Source organism: Grammomys surdaster, unplaced genomic scaffold, assembly GCF_004785775.1.
Source record: "Grammomys surdaster isolate TR1022 unplaced genomic scaffold, NIH_TR_1.0 63, whole genome shotgun sequence".
Classification (NCBI taxonomy): domain Eukaryota; kingdom Metazoa; phylum Chordata; class Mammalia; order Rodentia; family Muridae; genus Grammomys; species Grammomys surdaster.
In genome coordinates this window covers 29,522,075-29,549,954 of record NW_021604565.1, presented here as the reverse complement: position 1 = coordinate 29,549,954, position 27,880 = coordinate 29,522,075, and the positions used below count along the sequence as shown (strand labels likewise).

The following is a 27,880-nucleotide window of genomic DNA, read 5'->3' as shown; positions in this document are numbered from 1 at the left end:
CACGTGTACCCAGCCTCTCACGGCAGGTCACAGCTGCCCTGAGGCTAGCCGCTGGCGGGGAAGAGGCTCAGAACCCTCAGAGGCAGCGGACAGCTGCCGCCTTGTTCCACAGCTCAGCGGTGGCTTTCTCCTTCTTTTCTTCTTCCTCTCCCCCTTGCTCCCTGCAGAAATCAGTCATCCCCTCCTCTTGCCCCCACGCCTCCGCTCAGGATCCTCCCACTCCGGCGCCTAAAGCGTTAACCCCGGAGCGTCCGGCAGCCCTATCAGTAGCGCCCAGGGTTCCTAAAAAGGAAAGGTACAAGGTTGGAGAAATTTAAAAGATCAAAGGCAGGGCATACTTCCTGTTGCCCCGACCTTATATAAAACGTCATGACCGCCTGGGTTGCAGAGACGCACCTAGCACTGGCCCAGCCGCTGCCTCCTGAGGTTTCCCGAGGACCACAATGAACAAGTGGTTGTGCTGCGCACTCCTGGTGGTAAGTCATGGGCAGGAGGCTGCTGACCACCTGAGCTCGGGACCTTCCCTCCGGATGATGGGGACCAAGCCCGGCTGTTTCAGGAGGGAGCTGGGGTTTGGTTGGAACAGGAAGCCTTTTTCTATGAAAAGTTCCTGCTGAGTTTATGCAGACTGGAAAGAGACACTGGAAGAAGAGTCTTACGACGTTTTACTTGGGATTTTATCCATTTTATTTACTTATGTTTTATGTAGAGCGCCATCCCTTCATTTGACCTGACCTTTTAATTATCGCAGGTGAAATGGACTTGTATGTTGGAAAGAGAGGTCAAATGTCTTTGAAACTTCTGTAGAACAGTTTGGATGGGGAGGATAGTCTGAAGCATCATTAGCCTATCTTACATATGTGTTTATGGGCATTACAGAGAATATTCTCTTATTTATCTGTGCAATTTACTATTTTAATAAAATTCTATTAATCTGGTTCTCAACTTCAGTAGTGTGAAAAATATAAACAGACTAATGATAACCATGTTGTAGAATAGAGTTAAGCAACCAGATCAGTTCAACAATAAATAAAGAAGGTTCAAACCTGTTTTGAAACGCTGTTTGGAAAATAAAGAAGTCTTTTTTTTTTTTGCATAGGCATTTGGAAAATTCTTATTTAGATTTATATACCGGTTTTCCATGCCTCAAGTTTGTTTCCTTCACATCAATAGCCTGTGAAACACATGAAGTTGCAAACCAGACAGAGAAGTCTGTCTTTAAGTGATTTCTCTGTCTGGAATGCACTAGATTCAGTGTTTGAATTTCAGCCTCCTGCTCACACAGTGAAATTTAAAAACTATATAATCTTTCCCTTAGCTTCAGGGACACACAAACATGCATATGTAGTAGCAAAGTCACTCAGAAAAAAGTGGACAGGAAACCATACATAAATATGCCAACTTCATGTGTATGTATATGTAATACATATATCCACTAATATGGATATAAGGATAATTTTCTAATTTATTTTAGGTGTGTGTGTGGTTTGTTTATATGTATGTCTGTGCATCACTTACGTGCCTGGTGCTGACCAAGGTCAGAGGAGGGCATCAAGTCCCTTAGAACTGAAGTTACAGACAGTTGTGAGCTGCCACATGGGTGATGGGAATGAAACCCGAGTCTCTGGAGGAGTAGCCAGTACTCTTCACCCACCACTGAGCCATCCCTCCAGTTCCACTAAGAACTTTTTAAGAAGTGGAATTTTTAGAGACAGTGAGATGGCTCAGTGGGTAAAGGTACTGACAACCTAACATTATGAGTTTGATCCTTGGCTCCCTGTGTGGAAGGAAGGAGAGACCTGACTACTGAAAGGCATCCTCTGATCTCCACTCACACTCTCTGGCACATGTGTATTTGCACTGACATACAATAAATAAATGGCAGTCTCAAAAGACCGAAGAGCACAGAGTGCTTGTACAGGTGGTAGTGCCTAAATGAATTCTTCAAACTGAGTACTCGTGAGATGGCAGAAAGTTCTACATTACGTTATCAGTACGTCCCATAAAGGTCCCTGAATCCCTCCCTTTCACCATTGTGTTTCTAGCCAGAATAATACATGGCACAAATTGGTTTGGCATGTACTTAAACTTCATGTATGAACTTTATGTAGTTTTCACATTTGTTCTTTTCAAACTTCCCATAGATCCATCACTAGTATTGTATAAACAAAATAGTTTGCTTTCAGTACAGTATTCCATTTTCTATGGCCTCATGAAAAAATCTAATTAATTTAGGTTTTGGCTAGTATAAGTAACCCCATGGTTAATACGGTGGTTTTCTTTTTTATTCTTTCCAACTTCTTGTATTCTGCCTTTATATTTTGGATTTTCACTAAATAACATATATGTTTCTCCCCATAACTGTTCCCAAGTAGAAAAAAAGGTCATAATTTTATAGGTGGTCAATATACAGAGATGTGTATATAGATAATACTAATTTTAGATAATACAGCATTATCAGAAGAGAAAACTTTGAAGGTGTCTTGAATATATAAATGAATAGAAAGGATCTTGCTCTTTCTTTGGTTGCTAAGATAGACTTTATTGTATGAATGGTTGGAAATGGACAGACTGTGCTTGCATGGGAAGAGGCTGCATTTCCCCTTGTAACCAGAGAGGTGTAGCTGTAGAAACCTGACTCACTATAGATATGTGACTCATCATCTGAGCTATTGCACTGCACACTGGGGACAAAGTGAGCTTCCAGGTAGGTGTTATCCCTGCCTTCTGGACCTCACAGCCTGTGAAAAGAGGCAGATGTGGGATAAGTATTGAATATATTATGCCAGTTGCTAAAGAGGAAGCCCCAACCTTCCTTCATGAGCTCATAAGGGAAGTTGCAACATGGTGGTTCTCCACTAGACCAAGTTCAAGTATCCACACACCACTTGCCTGAGGAAGAACAGACTGTATTTTCTCCCTCTGAAGTTCCTGTCTTCTATAATCTGGCTACAGGGAAGGGATGTGCATACATTAACACAACCACCGAAGTCTTTGCTTCTCATTAGCACTATGGGAATGAAAACAATCAACTAGGAGATGATATAGAACCATCTATATACCGGAAGTACTGATGATACTCAGAGAAGAAAGGGATGATCTCCCATTCTCACTGTGAGGGAGCAATCGGACATGTTATTGCTGGAGATGAAGTCAAGACATCCAAGTGAGAGATCGAAAACCATGCAGCGAAGTCTATCCTAGGTTCTTCTGTGAGAGTAGACTATACGCTGGTGAAGGGGAGGAGCGCAGTCCTTAGGTTAGCATTCCTAGAATGCTCAGTAGCACGGTCCAGCAGAGCGCTCTTTTACAAGGAGGCACCATTCATCATCCAGAGTTATTTCCATCCATGTTGCCATGCATTACTAGGTGAGCAGAGAACATCAACATGTCTGACTTAGGTCTTGGCTCTAATTGTTGTTAAATCCCCCACCATCCATCATGTAGTGTCAGAACCCTCCCTGAATTTCTCAAAGCCAAGCTTAGAGTTTGTCCTTCCATGCCAGAAGGGTGGGGAATGGAAGGAAAGCAGATCCAACTGCTCTTTGCTCAGGAAAATTGCCTGGTGTTTTTCTCTTCCTTTAGGGTAACAGTCTTGGAGTTTCTGATATTTGACTTGTATTTATTCTATCTTTTCTCCCCTTACCTCATCCACTGAGTTCATGGGCTTGCCTAGCTGCTGCTGCTGCCCTCCTCCTCCTCCTCCTCCTCCTCCTCCTCCTCCTCCTCCTCCTCTTCCTTCTCCTCCTCTTCCCCTCCTCCTCCTCCTCTTCTTCTTCCTCCTCCTCCTCCTTCAGAAAATATCTGTGCTTAAACTGTTTCTAGAAGCATTTGACATATATTCAATTCCATACAGCCCTGCCCTGTGTCCATAGCAACCTTCCTGGTCTCTGTCACCTAGCAATCTTCAGCACAGATCTTAACTTCAATCTAGTTTTCAATTTGACTTCTTAGGCTAAAAACCACAGTAGCCAAACACCATTGGTGGAGTAAGAAAGCAGTCTATGCCAAATGTCACATTCAGGAAGTTCTAGAAGCCACGGTCATGGTTTCCAAATGAACACTGGGCTCATAGTCTGCTGTTCTTGTCTTCCTATCCACTAACTTGCCTTCTGGGTTTTGCTCTCAACAGCTTCCAACCCACATGCTCCCTCTCTATAAAGGCTTTCTGTGAGAAACGGTATTTTCCTTAGCATGGCATTAACCAAGAGAATTTCCTTCAGCCTTCATTTAGACTTTGCAGCCAAAAGGAGGGGGAGGGGCTTAAAATACACCAAAACAAACAAACAAAAAATCCTTTACATTTATCAGAACTAGCTAGCAAGTTAATCAAGGACTAATGTGTTTGGCTGCCAATTATGCTGCCCTGATGGAGCCAAGGTACCCAAATTATTAGTGTATTTATGTTTCCTTCATAGGACAGACTTCTCTATCATATTTGGCATTCTCTTCCATGTACTTTTGTAATAAACCCTTTGTAACAACCCCCATATCTCTTGAAATGAGATTCAGTTTTCATGTCTTTTGCTGACACATATAACTTTTACAAAATCAGTATCCTGACATAACTATATTTTAAAGAAGTAATAAAAGGAAAGTCATTCATAATAAAACAAGCTTCAATAGATGTCATAATGAAGTCATGACATGCTGGCATTTGCATGTGGCATTTTCACCACAGACACATCCCTAGATGAAGATGGGGGTAGGCTTGTCTTGGGGGTGGTCCAAACACTTGATCAGGCTCGGCTTGATGCTGTGGTTTTCTAAAACAGTGAGACAATCTTGCCAGAAATTCTAGTTTCATTTCAATTCTTACCAAACCATGTGTTACTAAAATTCCTGGAAAACTCATTTTGGACAGCAATGATACAAAAGGTCCTTCCTGTGCAAATAAAATGGAGTTCCAACAGAGGTCTGGACAATGGTCCTCATTTCATTCCTGTGGCTGTGATAAAATGCCTTGATCAAAAGCTACACAGGGAGAGAAAGGGTTTATTTGCCTTACAGTTCCAGGTTGCACTCTATCAGAGCAGAGAAGTTGTAGTGGTGGGCATTAAGTAGCTAGTCACTTCCACAGTCAGAAGTAGAGAGAGATGAATGTGTGCCGATTGGTTTGCTTGATGGCTCGTTCAGCTCAGGAACCTCTGCTAAGGAGATGGTGATATCCACATTGAGAGTGAATGCTTCCACTTTGGTTAGATGAAATAAGAGAATCCCTCACAGGCATGCTCATATCCTACAGTCCAAACAGATCTAAATGGTTCTTCATTGAGGATCTTTTGACAGATATCCTAGGCAGTGTCAACTGGACAATTAAAGCTAACCGACACAGTGACATTTTACATCTGTCCATCTATCTATCTATCTATCTATCTATCTATCTATCTATCTATCTATCATCTATTTATCTATGTCTGTATATATACATATATATGCATGTATTTTATTAGACAGAAAATAATTTTCACATCAGCTGCCAACAGTACATTAGAAGGTGTGTAGGCCACATAATTATTCTCGGTTGTTCTGGATATGGAAGGGTTACTGCATAGTACCCCTAGAAGCACCCTCTCAATTTCTAGAACTTCTCCAAGGACAGAGTTTCCACAAAACATAGGCTCTTTGAAAGCACAGATTTTTATCTTCTTCATTTATAGCCCCCAAGTCTCCATCATCGTGATGCATGTGTTTGCTGAGTTCAATGAGCTACAGTGAGAATTTCTAGAGTAATCTACTAGAAATCTCCATGCATATTGCAACAGAATTTACCCACCTAACAGGTTATTATGGTATAACCACCTAAGGTTGGCTTGACTTCCCAAATGTTAATGTAAACTTCTCCTTATCTGGCCTATATCTTAAATATCATAGTATACATTTCTACTACAGAGACTCAAAACCTTCATGAATGTTCATTCTTAAGAAAACAACAAAATTAAATGGATAGAACTCAGGTCTCATGGTATTATATTTGAGCATTAGATACTCAGTTTTTCCATGATAAATTTTAAATCTTTTTTAAAAAGATCTTATCACAGTTGATAAGTATTATGCTCAAGAAATTTAAGTCCCTAGAAGGATCCTGGGCTTGATATACAAATATTAACAGTCCAGCTGGTTACCATAGACAACTAAAGCTAATTGCACATGACAAGAGAGGGAAGGGTGAAGGTACCTTTCAAACTCATTTATATTACTGAGAGCCTTGCAAACAAAATGCAAATAAGAGCAGCAGTTAACAATCATGTTTAGAAAAGAAAACAAAAATCAAAATAACATTTAGCAACCCACAATAGCAGGAACTAGGAAGTCGGAAATCCTAGCAACATCTGTAAACTATCTGTGCAAGAAGAAAGAGTGAGGTTCGGCCAACTTGAAATAGATACCAGGACAGTATTTCTATGTGACATATAATTAGTTTTTGGAACTCATTACCACAGAATATTTTGGAATAACTAGCTTAGAGAGTCTAAAAAAAGAATACTTTTAGACAGTTGTAAGGGATAAGAATAGTGTTACAATATATCAGGTAAAAGGATATGCGGCACCCTCTCTTCCTCACGATAAACTGGCCTCAGTAAGTGCTGTGGACTCTACATGCTCAGTAGAATAACTTTTCCTGGCTATAAGGTAGCACAGTTTCCTAAGGATTTGCATAGATACATTTTTTCCATGCAATTTCTCACAAGTATCTAAGCCTGAAGACAGGAAATTGATGGAGGATGCAAAAAGAGGGAGCTATCTCAGTAAAGTGCCTGCTGTGAAAGCAGAAGGAGCTAGTCTATATCCTCAAAACCTACATAGTGACAGGTGAGGATTGTAATTTCTGTGTTCACAAGGTGGAGACAAGTTATCCATGAGCAAATTGGCCAGCCAGATGAGGCAAGACAGCAAGTCTTAGACTTGGTTAGAGACTTATGTTGAGAGACTACATCAATGAATCCGGTGGAGAGCTACCCATGAAGACGTCCATATTTTACCTCAGGCCTCTGCATACATGTATGCACACATGCATATACAAACAGGTGTGTGTCTATACACATACAAATACATACACCCATGTTAAAAAGAAGAAAGTAAAGATACATTAAAAAGAGAGTGCAGGCTGTTTCTAGAACTAGTTAACACATTTGTCTGCTTGCTTAAGCAGTCTTGTGTTTGAGAACATGTAAGATCTTCTATCTGAACAAATTTACTGTATGGCATTGTTATTTTATTTAACGTAAGGCCCTTGGATGAGGAACACCTTCTCTTTTCTGACCCTGGTAATTAACATTCTGTTCATAAGGGAAGTGAAGCGTCTTTGAACATAGACTAGCCCCAAGGCCTTCACTTCAATTTATCATGCACTTTACATTCTTTGTAAATGTTTCTAAAATGACCATAAATAGAACAGAGAAATGGGTGAGAAGACTAATTTGGATTTGAAACAAGGCATGGTTCCTCTAAGGACAGTCACTGCCTTTGGGGAATTAATTCCCTGTTGAAGTTTTTGATACAAAATTCTTAGTAGCCTTTCCTTGCTTCTTGTTAGGTAGCTGATCAACCTCCCCCCTTTTTTCTCCTGTCTCCTATCTTTGCACATTTTCTGATTCCAGTCTTCCTCTTACTTTTGTTCTTACTTGTGATTTTGCTTTAGCTTTATTCTTCTCTTGGTCTCTGTCTTGCTCTTTTTCATGATCTACAGTTCACCATGGACCTAGTCCTGACTTTGTTTGCTCTTGCTCCTTGGGGAGTCTTGGCCTTGCTCTTCAACTCAGTCTCATTGTGTTCCTGTTCAAATACAGAAACTCTTTAAGACATGTCTTTCTTGTTCATAACTTACGTATTTTACTGTTAGAAACTGAAACTGTTGATATCAAGAGCCTGTTTCTTATAACATCCCTTCCACATGAACCTGCATCATCACTACCAAAACTCTCCATGTAAGTCATCATCCCAGATGCAGAGTGGCATAACAATACTCTCCAAAAGTAAGGCAGACACAGACTCAAGGGCCCTGGTCCCTTAGTTCTGCCCTCACCCTCAGTGTTTGCCCAGTGACCCTGTTTATGTCTCTGCTCAATAGAGGAGCTGAGCTTGGTGGTATATGGAATGTCTGCTATAATTGAAAAGTTAATTGATTACATATTGTTGCATACCCCAAATATCAAAAAAAACAAGTAGACTTGTTTATCTATAAAACATTACAGGAATATTTTACAATAATCCCTTTGTTCCATTGATCTGCAGATGAAGTCAAAGAGAGGATTCAAGGCCACAGCTTTTGAAATGTTATCTAATTTTAGATAGCATAACATATATTTGAGTGTCATGAATTATTCTTTTAAAACAAAACCATTTTCTCCTTCTTGCCATCAGCTGGCATGCATAGAAATTGGCAATGTGGGTATCTTTATGCATCCTCCATTTAGTTAACAGCCAAGTTCAAGACATTCATTCACCCAGAACTTGCTGAAGAGGTATAATTATGGTCACAAGCAATCTCTTTAGAGTTATTGAGCAAAATTTTCTTTGAATCTATATTCACAAAGAAGTGCTTGACAACTGCACACACCACTCTTTGGAATAAATGTCAAATCTTTAGGCATACCATGCATGGTAATAAGTAGCCTGGCGAGACCATTAAAATCTACACTTGAATAATACACCAGTTGCCCAAGAGCAGAACTCCATCGCCACACTCTTCTTGTATCTTCTTTAAATGTCCAGTAAAAACAAAGTAATAAATAGCTGGTCTGTGGCCGTGTGATGGTGTTTACTGTGTGGTGATATAACCATTAGTGGGTGTTGGCCAAGGGATATGTAGGGAGTTTCATCTAGTGAGAATGGAATGAGGGGGATATGGGCACCTTGAGCAGAGGACTGGTGAAATAAAATGATATCTTCACTTCCAAACCAAGCATCATCGTATTGCTGATGTTACACCCAAAATTTTCCATAGTTTTTTTGTTGTTTGATTTTTCTCCTCAAATTTCCACACATATAAGTAATTTCCAAAAATTACTTGCTAGAAAAAAATCGTTGACTGTTGACAGAGCCACTGGGACCGATCACAAGCAAAAACTACACCTTCGGTGTTGATTGCAGGCATTGAGATTATGAAGTTGCTTATTTGAACATAATAGAACCCAATCAGGACTAACTGACCAAGTAGCCAGCATTCCAGTCTGTGTGATGCCTGAGGCAAGTAACTGTGAAGAGCATCACAACCCAAAAATGATGGTTCAAGGCTTCACAAAAAAGAACAACTTTTGTGAAACCCAAACATAAACCGCATTGTTATATAAGTCTCCTTACCTTACAGGAACACTTTTGTTTCCTAAATTTTTAGCTTTCAGTCCCCCACTCTTTTGTCCAGGTGCTAGCTGCCAATTATCTTGACAAATGTTTTCTATCAACCTTAATCCTTCCCCATAAAAGAGTTGGGGGTTGCTCTCTGAAGTCCCAAACAGGGAGAGACAACTGGATGGGCAGCTAAATAAATCTAAATAATAAATAATAATAAATAAATAATAATAAATAAATAATCTAAATAAAGTTTGCTTAATTAATCATAAAGACGGTTTCTTTCTCAGGTCTAACACTTTTTTTTGGATGAAAATTTAAAATTTAGGCATTACAGAAAGCCTTAGCCAGGCTGCAAAGTAGAGGTACTATCAGATGCTTAGGCTGAAGTAAAACACCCATGAGCATCATCTAGCAAACTATACGTGTTTTCCTTCCTTCCTTCCAGCTGACATTTACTCTGTAAAGATTCATTCATCTATAACATCACCCTACTTGAATGACTACAGAGGGTGAAAATATAAAATAGAAAAACATAGTATCTTTTACAATAACTATCACACCTTCATGTAACATATACTACTTCACATATTTGTTAACAAAAATCCTATGATGCATAAATTTACTAGATACTGGGAAACTCAGAGGAGTTAAGTAGTTTTCACTAATTTCAGTAACTTTCCCCTAAGGTTACCAAATGAGACGATGATGATGATGATGATGATGATGATGATGATGATTTACTGTTTCTGTAGCAGAGCACGCTAATATCTAGTCACCAAGTCTATTGAAAAAAACAGGCATTCAGAAAAAAAAGGCATTCAGCTGGTGTGAAGGATGAACAGACTAGGCCCTTAGGCAAAATCCTTAGAAAATGTGATTCCATGTATTCATTTTTTTCTTCTTCAATTCATTTAGCTTTTTAGCTCAAAGGGATATGATTTTTTGCAATGATCTTTACAAAGATTGGATTAAATCATTGGATATAAATCTAAGTCCAAAGTCCCTAGGTGACATGGTATAAGGCAAGAAGCCGATGTCTTAGACACTGAGAACATGCGGAAGAAAAATCTAGCATATAATGGGAGGTGAGAAAGGAAGGAGGGTCAGTACAAGAAGACACATCACTCAGGATCCATTGCTTGGCATAAAGTGTAATTAATTTTCCATTCCGGCCTTTCTACCAAAGCATTGTGTCAACTACTTCAGTGGAAAACAGGAGAATTTCTACATTGAATTGAATAAATATATTGATGGATGGTTGATAGAGAAAAGGTTAAATAACTGAGTAGATAGACTAGTGACCCATGTATGATATCTTTACATCATATGACAGTTACTTTCATGTTTGTTTCTTTCATGAGTCTGGGAAGTTTATACCCAAGACTACAGCAGGAAGAGTCAGTAGTCAGAGCTTAGTTTCAGGTAGGGTTGGGTTTAAATTCTTAAAGGTATAAGATTTTTGTTATCTCTGACTAGTCACTCAACTCTCCTAAGACTCAGTTTTCTCATCTTTAAAATGGAGTTAATCATATCTCCTTGGAGGTGGCTGTTGAGGATAAAGGATAGCAGACTATGATGAATGAGCTTACTACAGCCTATGTATACTGCTATGAGAATATACAGTGCTCTTATCCTTCTCCATATCATACAGAATGGATGATATTATCCTTCAGACATCATAGGCAGACACTGAAAAGCTGCATATGTAACACAGATGCTATTTGATTCCCCTTTTCCTTCTAGCTTTTATTTCACTTTGCCCCTAACATAGCTTTCCTTACTTTTCTTCTAACAATGGCCAATGGACATGTGTTAATTAAACAACAATAGGCATTCTTAGTCAGCAAAAGGATCCATAGGGTATTGTGAGCAATATATTATCTTCCAAGGGAAAGATCATAAAAATAAATTGTAATCTTAAAATTATGTTCAGAAGTATCAACATGCCAAAACACACCACCACTTCACAGCTCTGGAAGCCAGGGACTGGAGCTAGAGAGCCTTCCAAGACCTATTGCTGCTTGGTGCTTGTCAAGCGAGGCTGAGTGGAGATAACTATGCAACCAGTACTCTGTGGTATTCTTTTCCAGAACTAATATTATGTCTCCAAAAAGGTGATTAATATGAGATCAACAGAAGAACTGTTAGGATCTAGGGACCCAAATGGGTGAGATGTGTGTGTGTGTGTGTGTGTGTGTGTGTGTGTGTGTGTGTGTATGTGTTAACCTGTTAACCTGTATCTGCAATTCCTTCTTTCTGAATGTTAACTTTTTACTTCGGTTTGTTTTATTTTTATTTTACAATTTGTTTAATCAGTAAAATGTTAACCACCTGTAACACTTCTCCATCACTGCAAAAACCTCATAAGCAAATCTCTTTTGTCCATTAGGACTGAGTCAAAGCATAAACAAAACACTGCTAGTTAATGTTAAGGTCTTCAGAAAGATAAAGGAAAAAGAAACTTCTGAAGTGAACAAAAATTACATTGAAAGTTGCATTTTACCTGGAGACTGTTCTTCAGTCTCCAGGGAAGCAAATTCACATCAAATTTGGCCCAGTAATGTTTCTAATAAATCATAGTTGTTTGTGTTTCCTTTCCCTCATTTGCCTGGGAAAGCTTTTGGCAGGAGAGCACAGATGTGGAGATGAAGAGATTTAATTCATTTGCTTTTGCTTCCTTACCTGGAGACATAACCCTGAGCCAAATAACTGGCTATTGTAGAAATTACTAAGCAGGCTACTCCCCAGGAGGGGACCTGGCAGCAGCAGATAAACCTCTCCGATGAACTGCCTTTACTCATAGAGGCTAAGTCCAAATGAAACAGTGCTTGCAAAACTCCATGCAAATGACAGATGCATTAAAACATACTCTAGGCAAATCTTTCACCTCTCTACTACTAGAGACAAGAAAATGTAGGCTATGTGCATGTCTATGCAAGTCTATTCTTTACATTGTTGATAGTTAACTTGTGCTGTGTAATCTCCAATTATCTGAGGTTTACACAGAAGGCATTCAACCTATCTATTGGACTGAGTAAATATTGAGATATAGCAGACTTTCTATCTGTACAAACTCATATGAAGCATTCAAAGAATATAGAGTCAAATTCTTAACTCTTTGAATCTTCCAGGAAAAAAGCATGGACCAGCCTTAAATCTCTTGGAAGAACCAAAAAATGTAGTAACAAGCAACATCATTGGGAAGATGCCAAAACATCACTGGGAAGATTACACACACACACACACACACACACACACACACACACACACATCATATGTATATGTATATTATATATACATTTGTATTGGAAACAGGGTCCCACAAACTCCAAACTGGTCTTGAAGTTTATATAAAACCAACTATGATCTTGATCTTTTGATTTTTATGCCTCCATGTATCAATGTTGGATTCTAAGATACAACATCCACATTTATGCATTGCTGGAGAAGAAATAAAAGTTTCTAGTCTATGGGCATGAGGAAATAAAAACCAATATTGACCATTTGCCAAAATAAGTTTCTATATTACTATTTATTTGAAACAGATTATTTGGAAAATACAAAAATCAGAATCATTCTTATTTTAGACAGAAATTACCAGTCAAGGGTCACCGAAGCAGTGGTAGAACTAAGCTTGCAACCTGCTCAACATAGTCTAAATGCAACTTCTCCAGTGGAAAGTGCATATGGGTGTTCACATTGGGTTTCCAGACTGCAGGCTTTTCAAACTTTATTCATGATCAATTTTGTGTGCTTCTCACAAACTGTCCATGACATTCATATACTGTTATATTCTCCCTTTCATCTCATGTCACAAATATATACAAATAATAAAAGTTAGTATGTATTTCCCCTTTTCTGCCTATACACAACATCTTTAGGTAATGTATCTGCTCGGCTCCTAGAGAGATTCATGTGCTCAGAAATTTCAAAGCTGGGTCCTCAGCTGCATTTTTGAATTATCAGTATGTATTTCCAGCTATTTGCTTGGCATCATCACTGGATCTCGTACAAACAAACAACAAAAGTTCCCACCTAAAGTCCTTCTCTTTATTCATGTATGCCGATACTTCTATTTTCAGAAATTAATGGAGATGTCAGGAAATGCAAAATTCAGCTGCTGCTTTGGATACTAGCCTTTCCCAGTAAAATCAGCCAACACTCATCTACCCTTCCCTCTCTTATCATCAACTGTTTTGCATAATTTTGACCCAATTGTCTGTTCAGTCCTTTCCTTTGTGTCTAGTCTCTTTTTCTGCCTTCATTTGGGGATGGGGATGTTTCAGTGAGTAGCGCGTGCGCACACACACACATATTCCAAAGAATAGAGTTTGTTTTAATCAATGATTGCTGAGTGAACTAATTAATTAAGGAATGGAGGGGAATGGACAATACAAAGGGCCAAAATGAAAATAATAAACAAATAAATTGAAATTAACATGAAAACTGCTTATTTTAAATAAGTTTTATTATTTACACTACAAGCAATCTTCAGGAAACTTTCAATCGCATGTATCCTGGCTCTTTCCTTTAACAACTGAGATGGACTTGGAAATGGCAGGGTTTATACACTGACCAGACGCTTAGCTAACTCTGGACAGTCCTCAAATAGTTCTCTGTGGCAAAGATCATGACGAGGGATTACAAAAGGAACTCCCAAACCAAGTGACTATTTCAGGACATGCGTGGGATGCTTTTAATGAATCTTCCATAAATGGAAACCCACTGGGTCATTCATGGTTCTGCAGACCGGAGAGCAAGCCCAGTAGTATGGGACTGTCTGTATTGCATAATGCAAAAATAAACCTGCCAGAGGAAGTGTATTCTTTCGTCTGTTAGGAAGTCATAAAGTCACATAAACCAATAGAAGGCTCTAGTCAAATCACTTGTCATCTGAGAGAGAATGGAAGACATAGGTGAATCTGAGAAGTGGCGATTGGTATAAAAATGTCTGCATACCAAGGGGCTGCTAAATAGGGTAGAGTTAAAAGTCTGAAAGGACTAGGATATTTGTTTCTGACTTGATTTGACTAGATTGTCAGATCCAAGAACAGAGCAATGGTCAAACTAGAAAAGACAATAGAGGACTAATTTAGTCTGCCCATAGTCTTTACTGAGTTCTGCCCTCTGTTAATGCTTGGTAGATAAGAAAGATGGATAGCCTTGGAATAGCAAATTCTTTAATTGTGCAAAACACTAAAAACAGAAGTGGATAATACAGTGTTTAGAGATAGAACTTTAATGACGCTTTCAAGAAAAGTAGCATGGAAGCTTCTAGAACAGATCCCAGATGATGTAAAGTAGTAGAGTGTAGGACTTTTAGATTACTTTCAAGAACATGAGATTAGACAAGATAAAGGAGAGACAAGAGATGGAAAGGAGACAGATAAAAAAATAGAAAGAAAAAAGAAGCTATATTTAATTTCTTTTATAAACCAGACATAAAACATGGAAAGGATGTTCCCTTCTGCAAAAAGCACTTTCAGGTTCAACAAACACATTTATATATCTACCTCAGCCTCTGAAGATGTTCAGGGGTATTTGAAGACTGCATTATTTTTAAACCATTATTAAATTTTAAATCTTATCAGGAGGCAAAGGAACAATAACTAATGTTAAGACCATGTTTCTGCCCTTGATCCAGAAAGATGGGAAAGGAAGTGAGAGAAGAGACGGAGAAGAAGAGCTGTATTAATCTTGCCCATCCCCTGTCCAAACACCAAATCCAGAAATTCTGTGTGGGAATTGGGGCTAACCAAAGATGGAGACCTAACGATCCAATTTTGACCACACAGAATTTTTACTTTTACTAAAGTGGAATTTTTTTTCCCCAAGCAAAGCACAGAGGTCCAATTGAACTTGCTGAAAACAAGTTCCTCAGAGCTTTCTGAGTTTTAGAAATGTGTAGGATGATAATTCCACATGATAGCCTTGAGAAAAGTGTATCTACTAATTACTCTTTAATTCTTAAATCCGGACTTTGTTTATTCCATTTTCTCTCTAAATACCTTTAACCTCAATTTTCCTGTGTCTTAACGAAATAACTGCTTTCTATGGTGTTGGTTCAGAGAAATAGTATCATGTCAACTTCCTGGAAAAATACAGATTGCATTAGTGCTCTTGATGATAGAGTCTTGAGTTTGAAAGTCTTAGAATTTGAAATATTTTATATTTTGACTTTTAAATAGATTTAAGAATAATTGCATGTGCTGAGACCACCCAATCCCCAAATCTCAATACCCCATTTCTCCACAATCTATATGTTCTTGAAGACCTACACGAGATTTAGGAAGTTTTGGATTTTAGACCATTTAAAACTTTGTGTTTCCAAGTTAAAAGTACTACGCAGTTGTTGGTGATTTTGTGGCTCTGAAGGGTGAAGCACATGAACAGTTACTATTTTCCTCTCCTATTTCATCTTCATCACGTTTGAGTAATGAAAGTGGGTGGAGTGATTTTGATGAGCAAATGAGCATTCTTGGCCCCTGTGGAAATGGGCACAGGAAAACGATGAGAAGCCTGCCTGGATGCAGCACTTGAGATAGGAGACCTCTCTAGACCTCTGAGCCAGACCTCCTGAAAGCAGACAAAAACCCTCAAAAGTGGCTTTCCAGGAAATCTAAAGTGAACAGCAAGAGAAAAAAAGTGAAAGAATGTTTCATTGCTTTCATATGGGTTTGCATGTTGTGTTAGGAAAACCTCATGCCGTAGCACTGGGGATTGGAGAAATATTTGAACCAGATCCTTAAAACATGCCTCATAGCATATTCAAATCAACAATCATCCAGTCAGTCACTTCCTCATTGCTCCTTTCAAGCCAATAAATAGCCTCAGGGAAACAAAAGAGCATGCTTTCTTCAGAACCCATCAAGTTGTGGAGTGTCCTGGAGAGCCAGTAGGCCTGACTTTACATGGCTCCACTCTCAGGTTGTAGGTTGGAGTTTCTCAACATCAAAGGACTCTGCTAAAAGATCCATCATTCTGGGGGAGGTATTTTGTTCTTTCCTTTCAGTTTATCAGCTCATATGGTCTAAGATACTGGCCATGTCCCACAGAGAAGTGAACAGAGTCTCTCACATTAAAAAACTGAATGCTTATAAAAGGGGATAGTTAGTCTTCTTTGTCTTAACAACATCTTATTTAATAGGGAGTTCTATTTCCCTAGCGTGGCATGTTTGCCCCAGATATGTGTGGTGGTGAGCAGGGAACATTGCCTGAGCTCTACAAACAAGAGAGTATGGAGGAAAAAATATTGTGCTTGGTTTGCTTCTTTCCCCCAAACCTGTAAATAGTCAGTGTTGATCCTTGTACCAGAAAACAAACAATAAAAATCAAGCAAGCCACCCTCTACACACAAATAACACTGAGAACATGTTTTCTGTAATTAGTGGAAAGCTGTTCTCTGAAGACCTTTGGGGATGTAGAACAAGAGACAGAATTCATGTGCTGCTGGTCCTCCTTGCCTGTTGACTCCCTTGTTTCACAGACTTCTTATGATAGATGATGGCTTCGGAAACCCTGCTTGCTCCCTCATCTTTCCCCAGTTAACCCAACCAAAAATGGTCATTCCATCTTCTAGATGAGAAGCAAGATTGTCTGCCAGCATGCTCATTGGAGAAAATGTCAATCTTAAAATACTGGGACTCTTCCTGGTGAGTTATAAGCTTACAGGAACTGTGTTCGTGTATGATGCAACAGCATATTTCTGGTTCCTGACTCCCAGTAGACATTTCACATGGATCTATTGAATGAATGAATAGATGAATGGATGGATGGATAGATGGATGGATGGATGGATGATTCATGCTATGAATGGCCATTGACAATGATGATTGACAGTGATGTACTTTCCCACTTTGTCAACTCTATTCCATTGCTTTTCATCATTAAGCCTTAATCAAGGAAACTAAAAGAGACATTATTTTGTCCTGAGACCAACTACTGTAACCATGTTAACAATTTATACTCTCATCTTCTACTTCATGTTTCACATCTCCTTAACCTGCTTTTCCATTTATTTCTAAAATAATGCTTACTTTCTAACATTCCATTTCATTTTCCTATATGTATTTTCTTTTCTAACTGAACTGTAAACTTCCAGGTACAGAGTCTTTGAGCCATTTAATTTAGAGCTGTATCTGGAGTACCTAGAACAGAGTCTAGCCCACAATAACTAGTAAAATCAATGGGAAAACAATTCTTAGTATGTCCATTCTCTACACTAGAATCAACACAGTACTTTTGTTCATTTGCATTGCTAATTCATAAGCCCCACTCCTCATGAAGAGAACCATACTGCTTCAGAGTATGAGTCTTGGTGGTCTACTTTTTTAACAAGGAGTCTAAGTGACCTTGGTGGTATAATCATTGTGAGAGTAACAAGTTCATCCACACATTAATCAGGAGATGATCCTGAGACCTGGGTAATGAAGTCTCTGAGGTCAAATGGTTATTCAATGGTACCCCATGTATTAGCAGTGCTATTCTGAGTTCTATTTATTGCAGTCTTCTTTGAGTCTGCATCACATTGTTCACCTGTTGCCATCTATCTCCTTGGCTATTGGTGAAACATCTGGAAACAAAGTCATGGCTTTGGAACCTCAATTGTGTAGGAGCTCCTGGGAATGGCATGAAGGTCAGGTGGTTAGTGACATTTGACTCAGGTGTTGCCTTGGCATAGAATTATCATCCTATTTCCACCCTAGTAATCCACCGTGTCTCTTCTAGCTCCTGGACATCATTGAATGGACAACCCAGGAAACCTTTCCTCCAAAGTACTTGCATTATGACCCAGAAACTGGTCGTCAACTCTTGTGTGACAAATGTGCTCCTGGAACCTACCTAAAACAGCACTGCACCTTGAGGAGGAAGACATTGTGTCTCCCCTGCCCTGACCACTCTTATACGGACAGCTGGCACACCAGTGATGAGTGTGTATACTGCAGCCCAGTGTGCAAGGAACTGCAGTCTGTGAAGCAGGAGTGCAACCGCACCCACAACCGTGTGTGTGAGTGTGAGGAAGGGCGCTACCTGGAGCTCGAATTCTGCTTGAAGCACCGGAGCTGTCCCCCAGGCTTCGGTGTTGTGCAGGCTGGTAGGTATCTGATATGAGGCATAGCAAAATCACGGAGGACCATGTAAAGCTAGATAGCAGCTAGCTTAGGGGTCACTTGTCCTGATAAAAGGTAGCTGTTAGCTGTGTGCTGTGTATCTGGATTGTTTCCAAAGGACCTTTCTCAAGGGGATTCTTTGCCACTACAATGAAATTTAGTGAGGAATCTCAAATGCAGCAAATTGCTCCCTAATGAGATACGTGATGAATTGCTCCATTTTAAAGGACCGTGGTCTGAGTTGTGCAGAGAGATGCTGACATATATCACCATGTTTCACATTGGCATGGACAGTTTTCAGTCTGCAGTATTTTTTGACAAACATCAGAAATGTTAATCGATACCAAGAGAGTAATTATGCCGATATTAATGAGACTCTGGAGTACTAACAATGAACAGTTATAATTAATTATGTAAAAATGGGAACAGATAGGGGAAATACATTTCATTATTAAAAATGAAGCTGCTTCTGCTTTGGGCATGGGAGGATAAAGACAGTAACAAACCCTATAGCCAGCTTATTCTTTATCTTAGACAAAACAGATTGTCAAGCAAACAGGAAGTCCTTGTGTATAAACAAATACTCTCCCTTCTTGATTTCCCAACAGCAAGGGCTGGGGCTAGTGAGAAACTTTGAAAGCTGAAACTCTTATTCCTTTTCTAGCACATGCACAAAGCCACAAAGCTGTACTGTAGATTACAACTGCTTGTGGCTTAAGAAAATATAGAGCATGCACTTAGCGCGAAGAAAGAGGAATCCCTATAACTTTCTCTAACTCACTTTAAAGAGGGATCTCTTAACTCATTGCTCTTTATTCTTTTCTGTGGGAGCCTGTCCTGTGACTCCCTTAAGACCTGTGAGTCTACAACTAGTTACCAGTTGCAGGCCTCCTTCCATTATGGGATGCCAATTTGCTCCTGGTTGAGAGGCCTAGTACAGGGATTGCTTGTGACAAGTGAAAGTTTAAATGACCAGTATTTTAGGTTTGAAGGCAGACACAGGAAGCATATACAGTTAAAGCCAGGTGAAATAGCAAAGGCCAAATAAGATCCAGGATGGTCACACAGTTGAGGCTAACCAAGTGGATGTAGTGAGTGCCAGGTCAGCCTAGGCTATTCAATAAGTGTGTGACTGTCTCTAGAAAGGAAACAAAACCAAAACCAAAAATTTGAAATCTATTTAGTCCCTTTTGTAGGGAAGCTTTAAAAGAAAAGACCATGGTATTATCACCATATTTTGCAGTTCAAGGAGAAAGAACTGTTATTTCCTACTTTTTATTGGGGGATACTTTGGGACTCAATCAAGTAGAATGACTCTAGCCTCCTTACTCCAATGATATGGATTGAATAGATTCAGATACAGACATTAAGCGTGGACTGTGCAGCTCAAAAGTTGAATATTGTGGAAACAGTAAAGTTGTGACACTCCTAAGAATAAAAATATTTCTGTAGGGCAAAGCAACAGGTAACCAGAAGACTTGGAATAAAGGTACATACTTTCTTTTGACATACCATGGTAGACTTTATTTAACCTTTTTCTCCCTGAAAACGTGCAAGGTGGTTCTGCACAGATGTTTCAAGGCCAAAAGGCAGGGTGTTATTCTACAAAATATTTGATAACTATTTTTGTTGTTTTGAAGTCAAGATCGCTTCATATTTTGTTCTTCACATCCTCCTGCCGGCCAGTACTCAACTTCCTGTCTAGTTCCTAGGGACTGTCTTAGTGCAGTACAATCCATCTTGTCATTGTAGTGTTTCACATTTTGTCTGTCAGGCTAGATGTTTGTTATTTCTACTCATACTAAGGAGGCAAAATCATTACTTAGACGGCTACATCTTTTTTAGACACAAATGTTCTGTTGATTTTAAAAGAAGTGCTATTCACAGAGGTTATTAGAAAAAGCCTACCAACAAATTGTTCTTTGGATTCCTCTTGTTACAGAATTAGAAAGGGCCGTTCACTTGAAGAGCTATTTTATACCCAGGACCTCTTATTAAGTGACATCAGAAATTTCAAGCCACAGACATGTACCTGAAGAGTGATAACATTTCTTTCTGTGTAAATCATGTGGCAGTTGGCAAATGGATTTGTGGGTCCACACACTCAAGTCCCAATAAGTTGACAGGGACTAGATGCCTAAATATTTCTACTTATAAGACTGCAGAGCTTAGCATGGTGTAGGGTTCCATTTAAGGAGAGGGATGTAGAAAGGATATACATTTTTCAGTGTACAGCATCTTTGTTTTGTAAGGGTGATTCTTAAGACAATGTCACCTTAGTGTTCAAAACAGCATTTATGTGAGACTTCAGGGCTGTGGTTTGCCTTCTGTTCCAACCCTGCTACCCCTTTATCTTTTTTAACAGGGCAATGAATCATCAATTATTATTATTTTTTTAATAAAGGAAGAGACAGGAGATGAGACTAGAACCACACTGTTTTACTATTTTGTTGTTTTTTCCTTTCCAGGATGGATAAACAACACAATGAAATGGGAGGAGGAACTTTTTAATAAATGAAATTTAATAACTTTCTGTAGCTTTCATTTGTTTCTTTTGTGTTTGTTATCTTACATGAGCCAGAGTTGGCCTATGCAATCTACATTTGAATACTGAGGTCTAAATCTGTTCAGCCAGCTTACACTAGATGGAGATATTTTCATATGCAAATGCACTCTAATGTGTGCTGCCCTCATGCATAATAGAGTCCAGGGTTTGAATATATTTATTTTCAATAGCATCTCTATTGAAAATTTTTTTCAACTCAACAGTTTTCAAATCCAGTGATGTCTTCAAAAGTATTAAATGCCTTAGAAGCACAAAGCAAAATATCCTTATAGTTAATCCTTCCCAAAGATTTAACCATGCGGTTTACTCAACAGTATAAACAAACACTACATCATCATTTGATTATTATGTAGCTCGATCTTGGGGATACAATTGGAGTCAGCAGTCAACTATACCACCACCTTCAAGAGTCTATTGTAATGTGGGGTTCTCAAGGTTAGCACAGTTCCCAATTAGGACCGAGGAGAGAAAGAACTTCCATAAGAAGTGATTGGAATTTAACGAAGCAGGTGCAACGTTGAATGGGCACTGACTTCAAAGAGTGACAGACAGTAAAGGAGACACACAGCACTTATCTTGATGGTTTCTTCAGGAATAATTGCACAAAGAATACGGTTGACAAGCCTTACTGGCACTTTGTCACAGGCAGCACTAATGAATACTCCACCCTCCTCTCCTTCCATCTCCCATTTCAGAAGCATCTTTGTAGGTAATAGCACAACAAACTTGTGCCGGTATTACAAGAAGGGGAAAGAGCCTGAGGGGATGACTATAGAAGTTTTGTTATCTCTGTCTAATGAAGTGAAAAATGGAAACTCTGAAAGTTTCCTGCAATACACAGTAGCAGTAAAAACTTGGTGAGAACTTTTATTGAGAACTGTGTTAAGGCATTGTCTACAGAGAAAGGATGGGGGAAGAAGGTGCTAAATTTCTGGGTGTTTTCCAACAGGAACCCCAGAGCGAAATACAGTTTGCAAAAGATGTACAGATGGGTTCTTCTCAGTCGAGACATCATCAAAAGCACCCTGTAAGAAACACACGAACTGCAGCGCACTTGGACTTCTGCTAATTCAGAAAGGAAATGCAACACATGACAACGTATGTTCCGGAAACAGAGAAGCAACTCAAAAGTGTGGAATAGGTAAACTATATACAACTGTCTTCTTAGCATTTCAGCATAGTCTTCTCTAAGAAGAGCACAAACTCACATTTGGCATTTTATGTTTGTTTGTTTGTTTGTTTTGAGATAGAGTTTCTCTGTGTAACAGTCCTAGAACTTACTTAGTAGACTAGGCTAGCCTTGAACACACAGAGATCTGCCTGCCTCTACCTACGGAGCACTGGGATTAAAGGTGTGTAACATCCAGTCTGGCTACATTTCGAATTTCTTGATTCTTAACCAGTCTAATAGCTGCTGAAAGCTCAAACTCAAACAAACAAACAAACAAACAAACTAAAAAACAAAACACAAACAAAACAGAACAAAACAATAGAAAACCTTGCATCTCCTCACTGATCCCGGGGACATGGCAAGATGCTGGAGGCTTTCCAGTGCTCTCACACTAAAATCAAGAATAGCCCATTGATGACATCAAGCTTATAACCTGAAAATAAATTAGCCAACTTCAAATTGTAGAACTTTCTATTTTTGTAATTTCTTAGAATGTCTGTATTAGTTAAACTATAAATTGGAAACTAAAAATGACATAAACTGTTTAGAAATGAGAACCCAAACTTTGGCTTTACTACCAGTCATATTCATAGATTTATTGCACCGAAGCTCCAAGGTGTTTTGGTGGTGTTAAATTCTTTATTTGCTTGTAGTCACCACAAATAGCAGAAACCACTCCCTTTGGTTGATTCTATTGGTTGATTCCTTTACCCTGGCCGTTGCTTCTGCACTAATGTGAACACTTTACTGTGGGACTCACACACCAATGCTGTGCCTCCATGTGCAGGTCAAACTGACACAAACCAATGTGACTTCCCAAAATGTCTTTCTTTATTATACAAAACCATGAAATGTAAGAATGATCACAGGCATATTTTACAATACCAAACCACTTCCAATGTTTTTCACTACATTATCAGACACCTTAATTAATTTACCTTTATTCTTATCTAAAAAAATAAATAAATAAAATGAGTGGTAAGGCTAATGAAAAGAGTTAATTCTAGCCTTAACATTGGTTTTATTTTTGCAATTAATTGAGCATTTAGTATATGCTAAGGCCTTTACTTAATGAACTTTGACATTTACAAAGAAACTGTAAAATTTACTTAGAAAAGAACGTATATAGTTAATGTTTAACACACACACACACACATATATACATATACACATACAACACACACACACACACATATATATATATATATATATATATATTTGTTCCTACTGAGAAACTATGTTTACTACACATCAAATAATACACTATCATGATTGCACATAAACATAGTACACTATTTTGATTATTGTTTAAGTTCTTTCTAGGGAGTGATTTTGTGGTTTGATTTTCCTTTCACCTTGACCTTGAGGTACCCGGTAGTAATCTTTTAACAAAGTACTAATATTTACATTAAGTTGTAGAATTTTTGTCATTTGAGCATATTCATATTAAATTCTCTTTAAATGTTTATTAATGTCACATCTTATCCCCAAAAAAGACAAAGGGAAGTGAAAGAATATAAGATAACACAAAAGCCTGGTTGGTCTCTATATTAAGAGCATCCTACAGAAAACTATTCAAATTTTCTATTTTAGCACGCTGTCTCACAGAAAACTCAGCCCCCATACTCATTTTGTGGTTGACTTTGATTGCTTTGTTTTTGTTGGAATGACTGCAGGAAGTGAAAGCATTCAGTGAATCTTGTTATTGGTCACTCTTCCTACAGATGTCACCCTATGCGAAGAGGCATTCTTCAGGTTTGCTGTCCCGACCAAGATTATACCAAATTGGCTGAGTGTTCTGGTGGACAGTTTGCCTGGGACCAAAGTGAATGCAGAGAGTGTAGAGAGGATAAAACGGAGACACAGCTCGCAGGAACAGACTTTCCAGCTACTGAAGCTGTGGAAACATCAAAACAGAGACCAGGAAATGGTGAAGAAGATCATCCAAGGTACCGTCTCCTGAAAGAAATGAGTCAGTAGGCGATCAAAGATGCCTGATTGACATAAAATATGAATTAGACTATTTGTCTACGTAGTGGGGCCAGTATTTTCCTCCTGCAATTGCCATGGTACTGATAATTTCTCATCAACTAACAGTGTAGACATGATTTCTGTCACAGCCAAGGAAGGTTCTGTTCTATCCTCTGCAGTGATTGAAAAAAAGGACATGCTCTTTACATGCAGGATTCAGCTGTGGGGAATAGGACTCTGTAGACCACAGATTCCTAAGGTCTTTGCTTTAGCCACATCTGCCTAGAAGAAGGTCCTGTGGTCCCTTGACTCCTGCTTCACATTTCACTCCCTGCTGTACTTGGTAATTCTCTTCAGTGAGACACCAAGTGTCTTGCAGATAACCTCACATTCATCCTCACTATACAGCCTGCATCCTAATTACCATTTTGGTATCACCTGTGCCGAGAATTAGTAAGGTCGGATAAATGTTTCAGCTTCTTAGAAGAAAGGGCGAGCTAAAAGCATGTAGTCACATATGCTAGGGCTTCCTGAAGAATCTTCTTTAGAAATAGGGTGGAGAGGGGAAAGACGGGGTGTCCAGGGAAGGAGAGAGGAAATCCAAAAAGGAGAACGTGAAATTTATGTACGCTATATTATAAACGTTCCACTTTATGATATATAGTGCAAAGAGACTTTTGGAAGTTACACCACAGAGATGAAGGAGGGTTTTCCTAATGCAAAGAACAAGGAGCAGAAAGTACTCTGCTATACCTAATATCTGACAGAGTTTTTCTACACCACCCATAAAGCTTCAGACATGGAAAGCCAGAGCAATAGATTTTAGGAGACTTAGTCCTCTTGACAGTCCGGTGTTTTTACTTATGCAAAGACTAAACTTTTCTTGTGTTTCTGGCAAAACAACATTATTCTTTGAACCTATAATTAGCCCTGAAGCAAAAAGAAAAAGAACTAGAAAGCCAGGAACTGTCAGTATGTGAAAGGACCCAATTCCCGGCTTTATAAATGAGAACATTGCAGCCTAGAAAGACGAACGGAGTTGCCTCAAGGCTCACGGATAGTAAATGACTCATGTCGTTAATAGAGACATTAGTTACTCCTTCTTATGTTTATGCCCAAGCTCATTGCTGAAATGCCCTCCAGGCTATGTGTTTGCTGTTCATGGACTCCCATTACTGACTTCCCATATCTGCCACACTCGGGTGCTTCTCCAGTGCTATGTATATTTATTAAAGACTGGTTAAGTGACTCCTGTCAAACAGGGCCAAGGTTAGTTGCCAACTGAAGAAAATGTCCATTATAATACAAAGAACCTGAATAGTTTCTGAGTTTTTTTCCCCCTGAATGTGATTTTAAAGTGTCAGGTTTTACTGGGAAAACTGAAGGTGATAAGTCCATAATTTCCTAGTATTCAGTGTCAGTATCCAAAGCTTCTCATAAAACTGTTGTTGGATGCTTCAATTAGATTGCCTGATTTCATATTATAACATAAAATGATATCACCTTAGTAATCAGAAATAACTAGTCACTTAAATCATCTACGGCAAAGCTTTTTCTTAAAATGTAGTCATGATTTGTGTGAGAGTGTCTGCCTGAGATATCAGATGAGGAAGATTGACGTGAGAATCTCTTGCAGACATTGACTTCTGTGAGAGCAGTGTGCAACGGCATATCGGTCACGCGAACCTCACCATAGATCAGCTTCGAGTCTTGATGGAGAGCTTGCCTGGGAAGAAGATCGGCCCTGAAGAGATCGAGAGAACGAGAAAGACCTGCAAACCGAGCGAGCAGCTCCTGAAGCTACTCAGCTTGTGGAGGATCAAAAATGGAGACCAAGACACCTTGAAGGGCCTGATGTATGCACTCAAGCACTTGAAAACACACCACTTTCCCAAAACCGTCACCCACAGTCTGAGGAAGACCATCAGGTTCTTGCACAGCTTTGCCATGTACAGACTGTATCAGAAGCTCTTTTTAGAAATGATAGGGAATCAGGTTCAATCCGTGAAAGTAAGCTGCTTATAACGAGAAATGGCCCCTGGGCTGCTTCTTCAGGATGGGCCAAAATGGATGGAGGAGAAGACTTGTTTCTCAGGCACTTGAAATGGCACCGAGACTCCTTTCTCATCAGTTGATGGGAATGAAGACCTGCCTCCCCACCCCCACCCCCAACACACACACTGGGGACTCTGAGTCAGAAGAGTGAGGGAGGCTATTTTATAATTGTACAAAGCCAAGTGCACACCCAGAAAGTCAAGCACACTGAGTGAGAACAGAGGAAATTTGTTATAACCTCAAGCATGGGTCCCTTCCTTCCTCTCCTTGCGGAGGCTGAGTAATCAGAAGGCTTCTACTATCTTATGTGTCACCCCTAGAGGAAGGTGTCTTCCCTTCTGCATCTGATAGTCTATGACATTCTGTTTATTGTAATGCTTATCAGGTGCATGAGCCTTATCAAATTTCTAGGTTTCTAGGCAAGCTTGACTGTTAGCTGTTTTTCCCTCTGAAGATTTGATTTGAGATGCAGACTTAGCTAGACAAGCAGGGGTGGCTTGTGATAGTTTATTTAACAGACTGCCACCGAGAGCCCAGTGTTTCTTGTTCCTCTGTAGTTGGACCTAAGCTGACTCAAATGTACTTTTAGTTTGAAAAATGATCAACAAATTTTATTTATTACATCAACAATGGATGGCTTTGTTTCAGGGCACTAAAAGAAACTACTATATAGAGAAAGAATTGATATCTCCCCCAAAGTTCAACAAATCCCCAATAGTTTGTCCAGCTGTCATGTTTGGTTCAGTATCTATTGACTGTGTGTCCTCTTATTACTGCATGCAGTAATTAAACTGGAAATAATAATAATAGAAATAAAATCAAGACTCCATTGGATCTCTCTGAATATGGGAATATCTAACATAAAAAGCTTTGAGATTTCAGTTGTGTTAAAGGCTTTTATTAAAAAGCTGATGTGCTTCTGTAAAAGTTACTAATATATCTGTAAGACAATTACAGTATTGCTATTTATATTCATCCAGATATGTTTTGTACATATTATAATCCTAGAGAGAAATGTTGTAGGACTTAATTTTAGAAAGAAAAAATATTCTGTTTAATATTGAGACAAATAAAAGAGATAAAATATATTTTTAATAGAAACTTTGTAGTGTTTTCCAATAGGTACTGTCAGTTTTCTAGTGTGGAATGTTTTTATAATATAATTTTATCTGTATAAGATGTAATATCATTTTATAGAAAAATGCATTATGTATTCAGTTGTTTAATGTCAGAAAGTGTATGAACTATAAATTATCTGAATATTAGATGCTCTGAGAAATTGAATGTACCTTATTTAAAGATTTTATGATCGTACTATATAAATAACATCATTAAAGTTTTCAAATTATTTTTCATTTCTTTTACTCTTGTTTTTATTTGAACAAGACATTAACAGGCTTACTGGTTTACAGTTTTCCTGTTCATCTTTGATCGTCACAAACATCTAGGAGTTGTTTAAAATACAAATTCCTGGGCCACACTGTAAAAAACTTAGAGATGAATGAGCATGGGCCAGGGAAATCTCCAAAGTGATTTTTTTTCTATATAAGAAACTAGAGAATTTCTGAAGTCAGGTTTGGTGTATAGATGAAACAAGTCATAAGTAACATCATCCACATCAGAAGACCAAACGCTACATCTGCCTAGAAGAAATAAAAACCACACTACCTAACTCTTGAAAAGAGAAAAGGCTGTAACTGGAAGGGAGATATA

General features: G+C 38.8%; 1 protein-coding gene across 1 annotated transcript; it reads left to right on the top strand.

Moving 5' to 3' along the window:
• Window positions 1-207: 207 nt before the first annotated feature.
• On the top strand, window positions 208-27,521 carry Tnfrsf11b (TNF receptor superfamily member 11b). Its single transcript, XM_028766679.1, has 5 exons — window positions 208-476; window positions 18,022-18,388; window positions 21,920-22,111; window positions 23,866-24,090; window positions 25,749-27,521. The coding sequence occupies exons 1-5, from the start codon at window positions 444-446 to the stop codon at window positions 26,135-26,137; spliced, it is 1,206 nt and encodes a 401-aa protein (XP_028622512.1). The 5' UTR covers window positions 208-443; the 3' UTR covers window positions 26,138-27,521.
• The last annotated feature ends 359 nt before the right edge of the window (window positions 27,522-27,880 follow it).

Coding starts and splice junctions, on each gene's coding strand:
- Tnfrsf11b (XM_028766679.1), top strand. CDS start 444: ATGAACAAGTGGTTGTGCTGCGCACTCCTGGTG. Junction 477..18,021: donor TGTGCTGCGCACTCCTGGTG/GTAAGTCATGGG, acceptor TGTCTCTTCTAG/CTCCTGGACATCATTGAATG. Junction 24,091..25,748: donor GGTGAAGAAGATCATCCAAG/GTACCGTCTCCT, acceptor AATCTCTTGCAG/ACATTGACTTCTGTGAGAGC.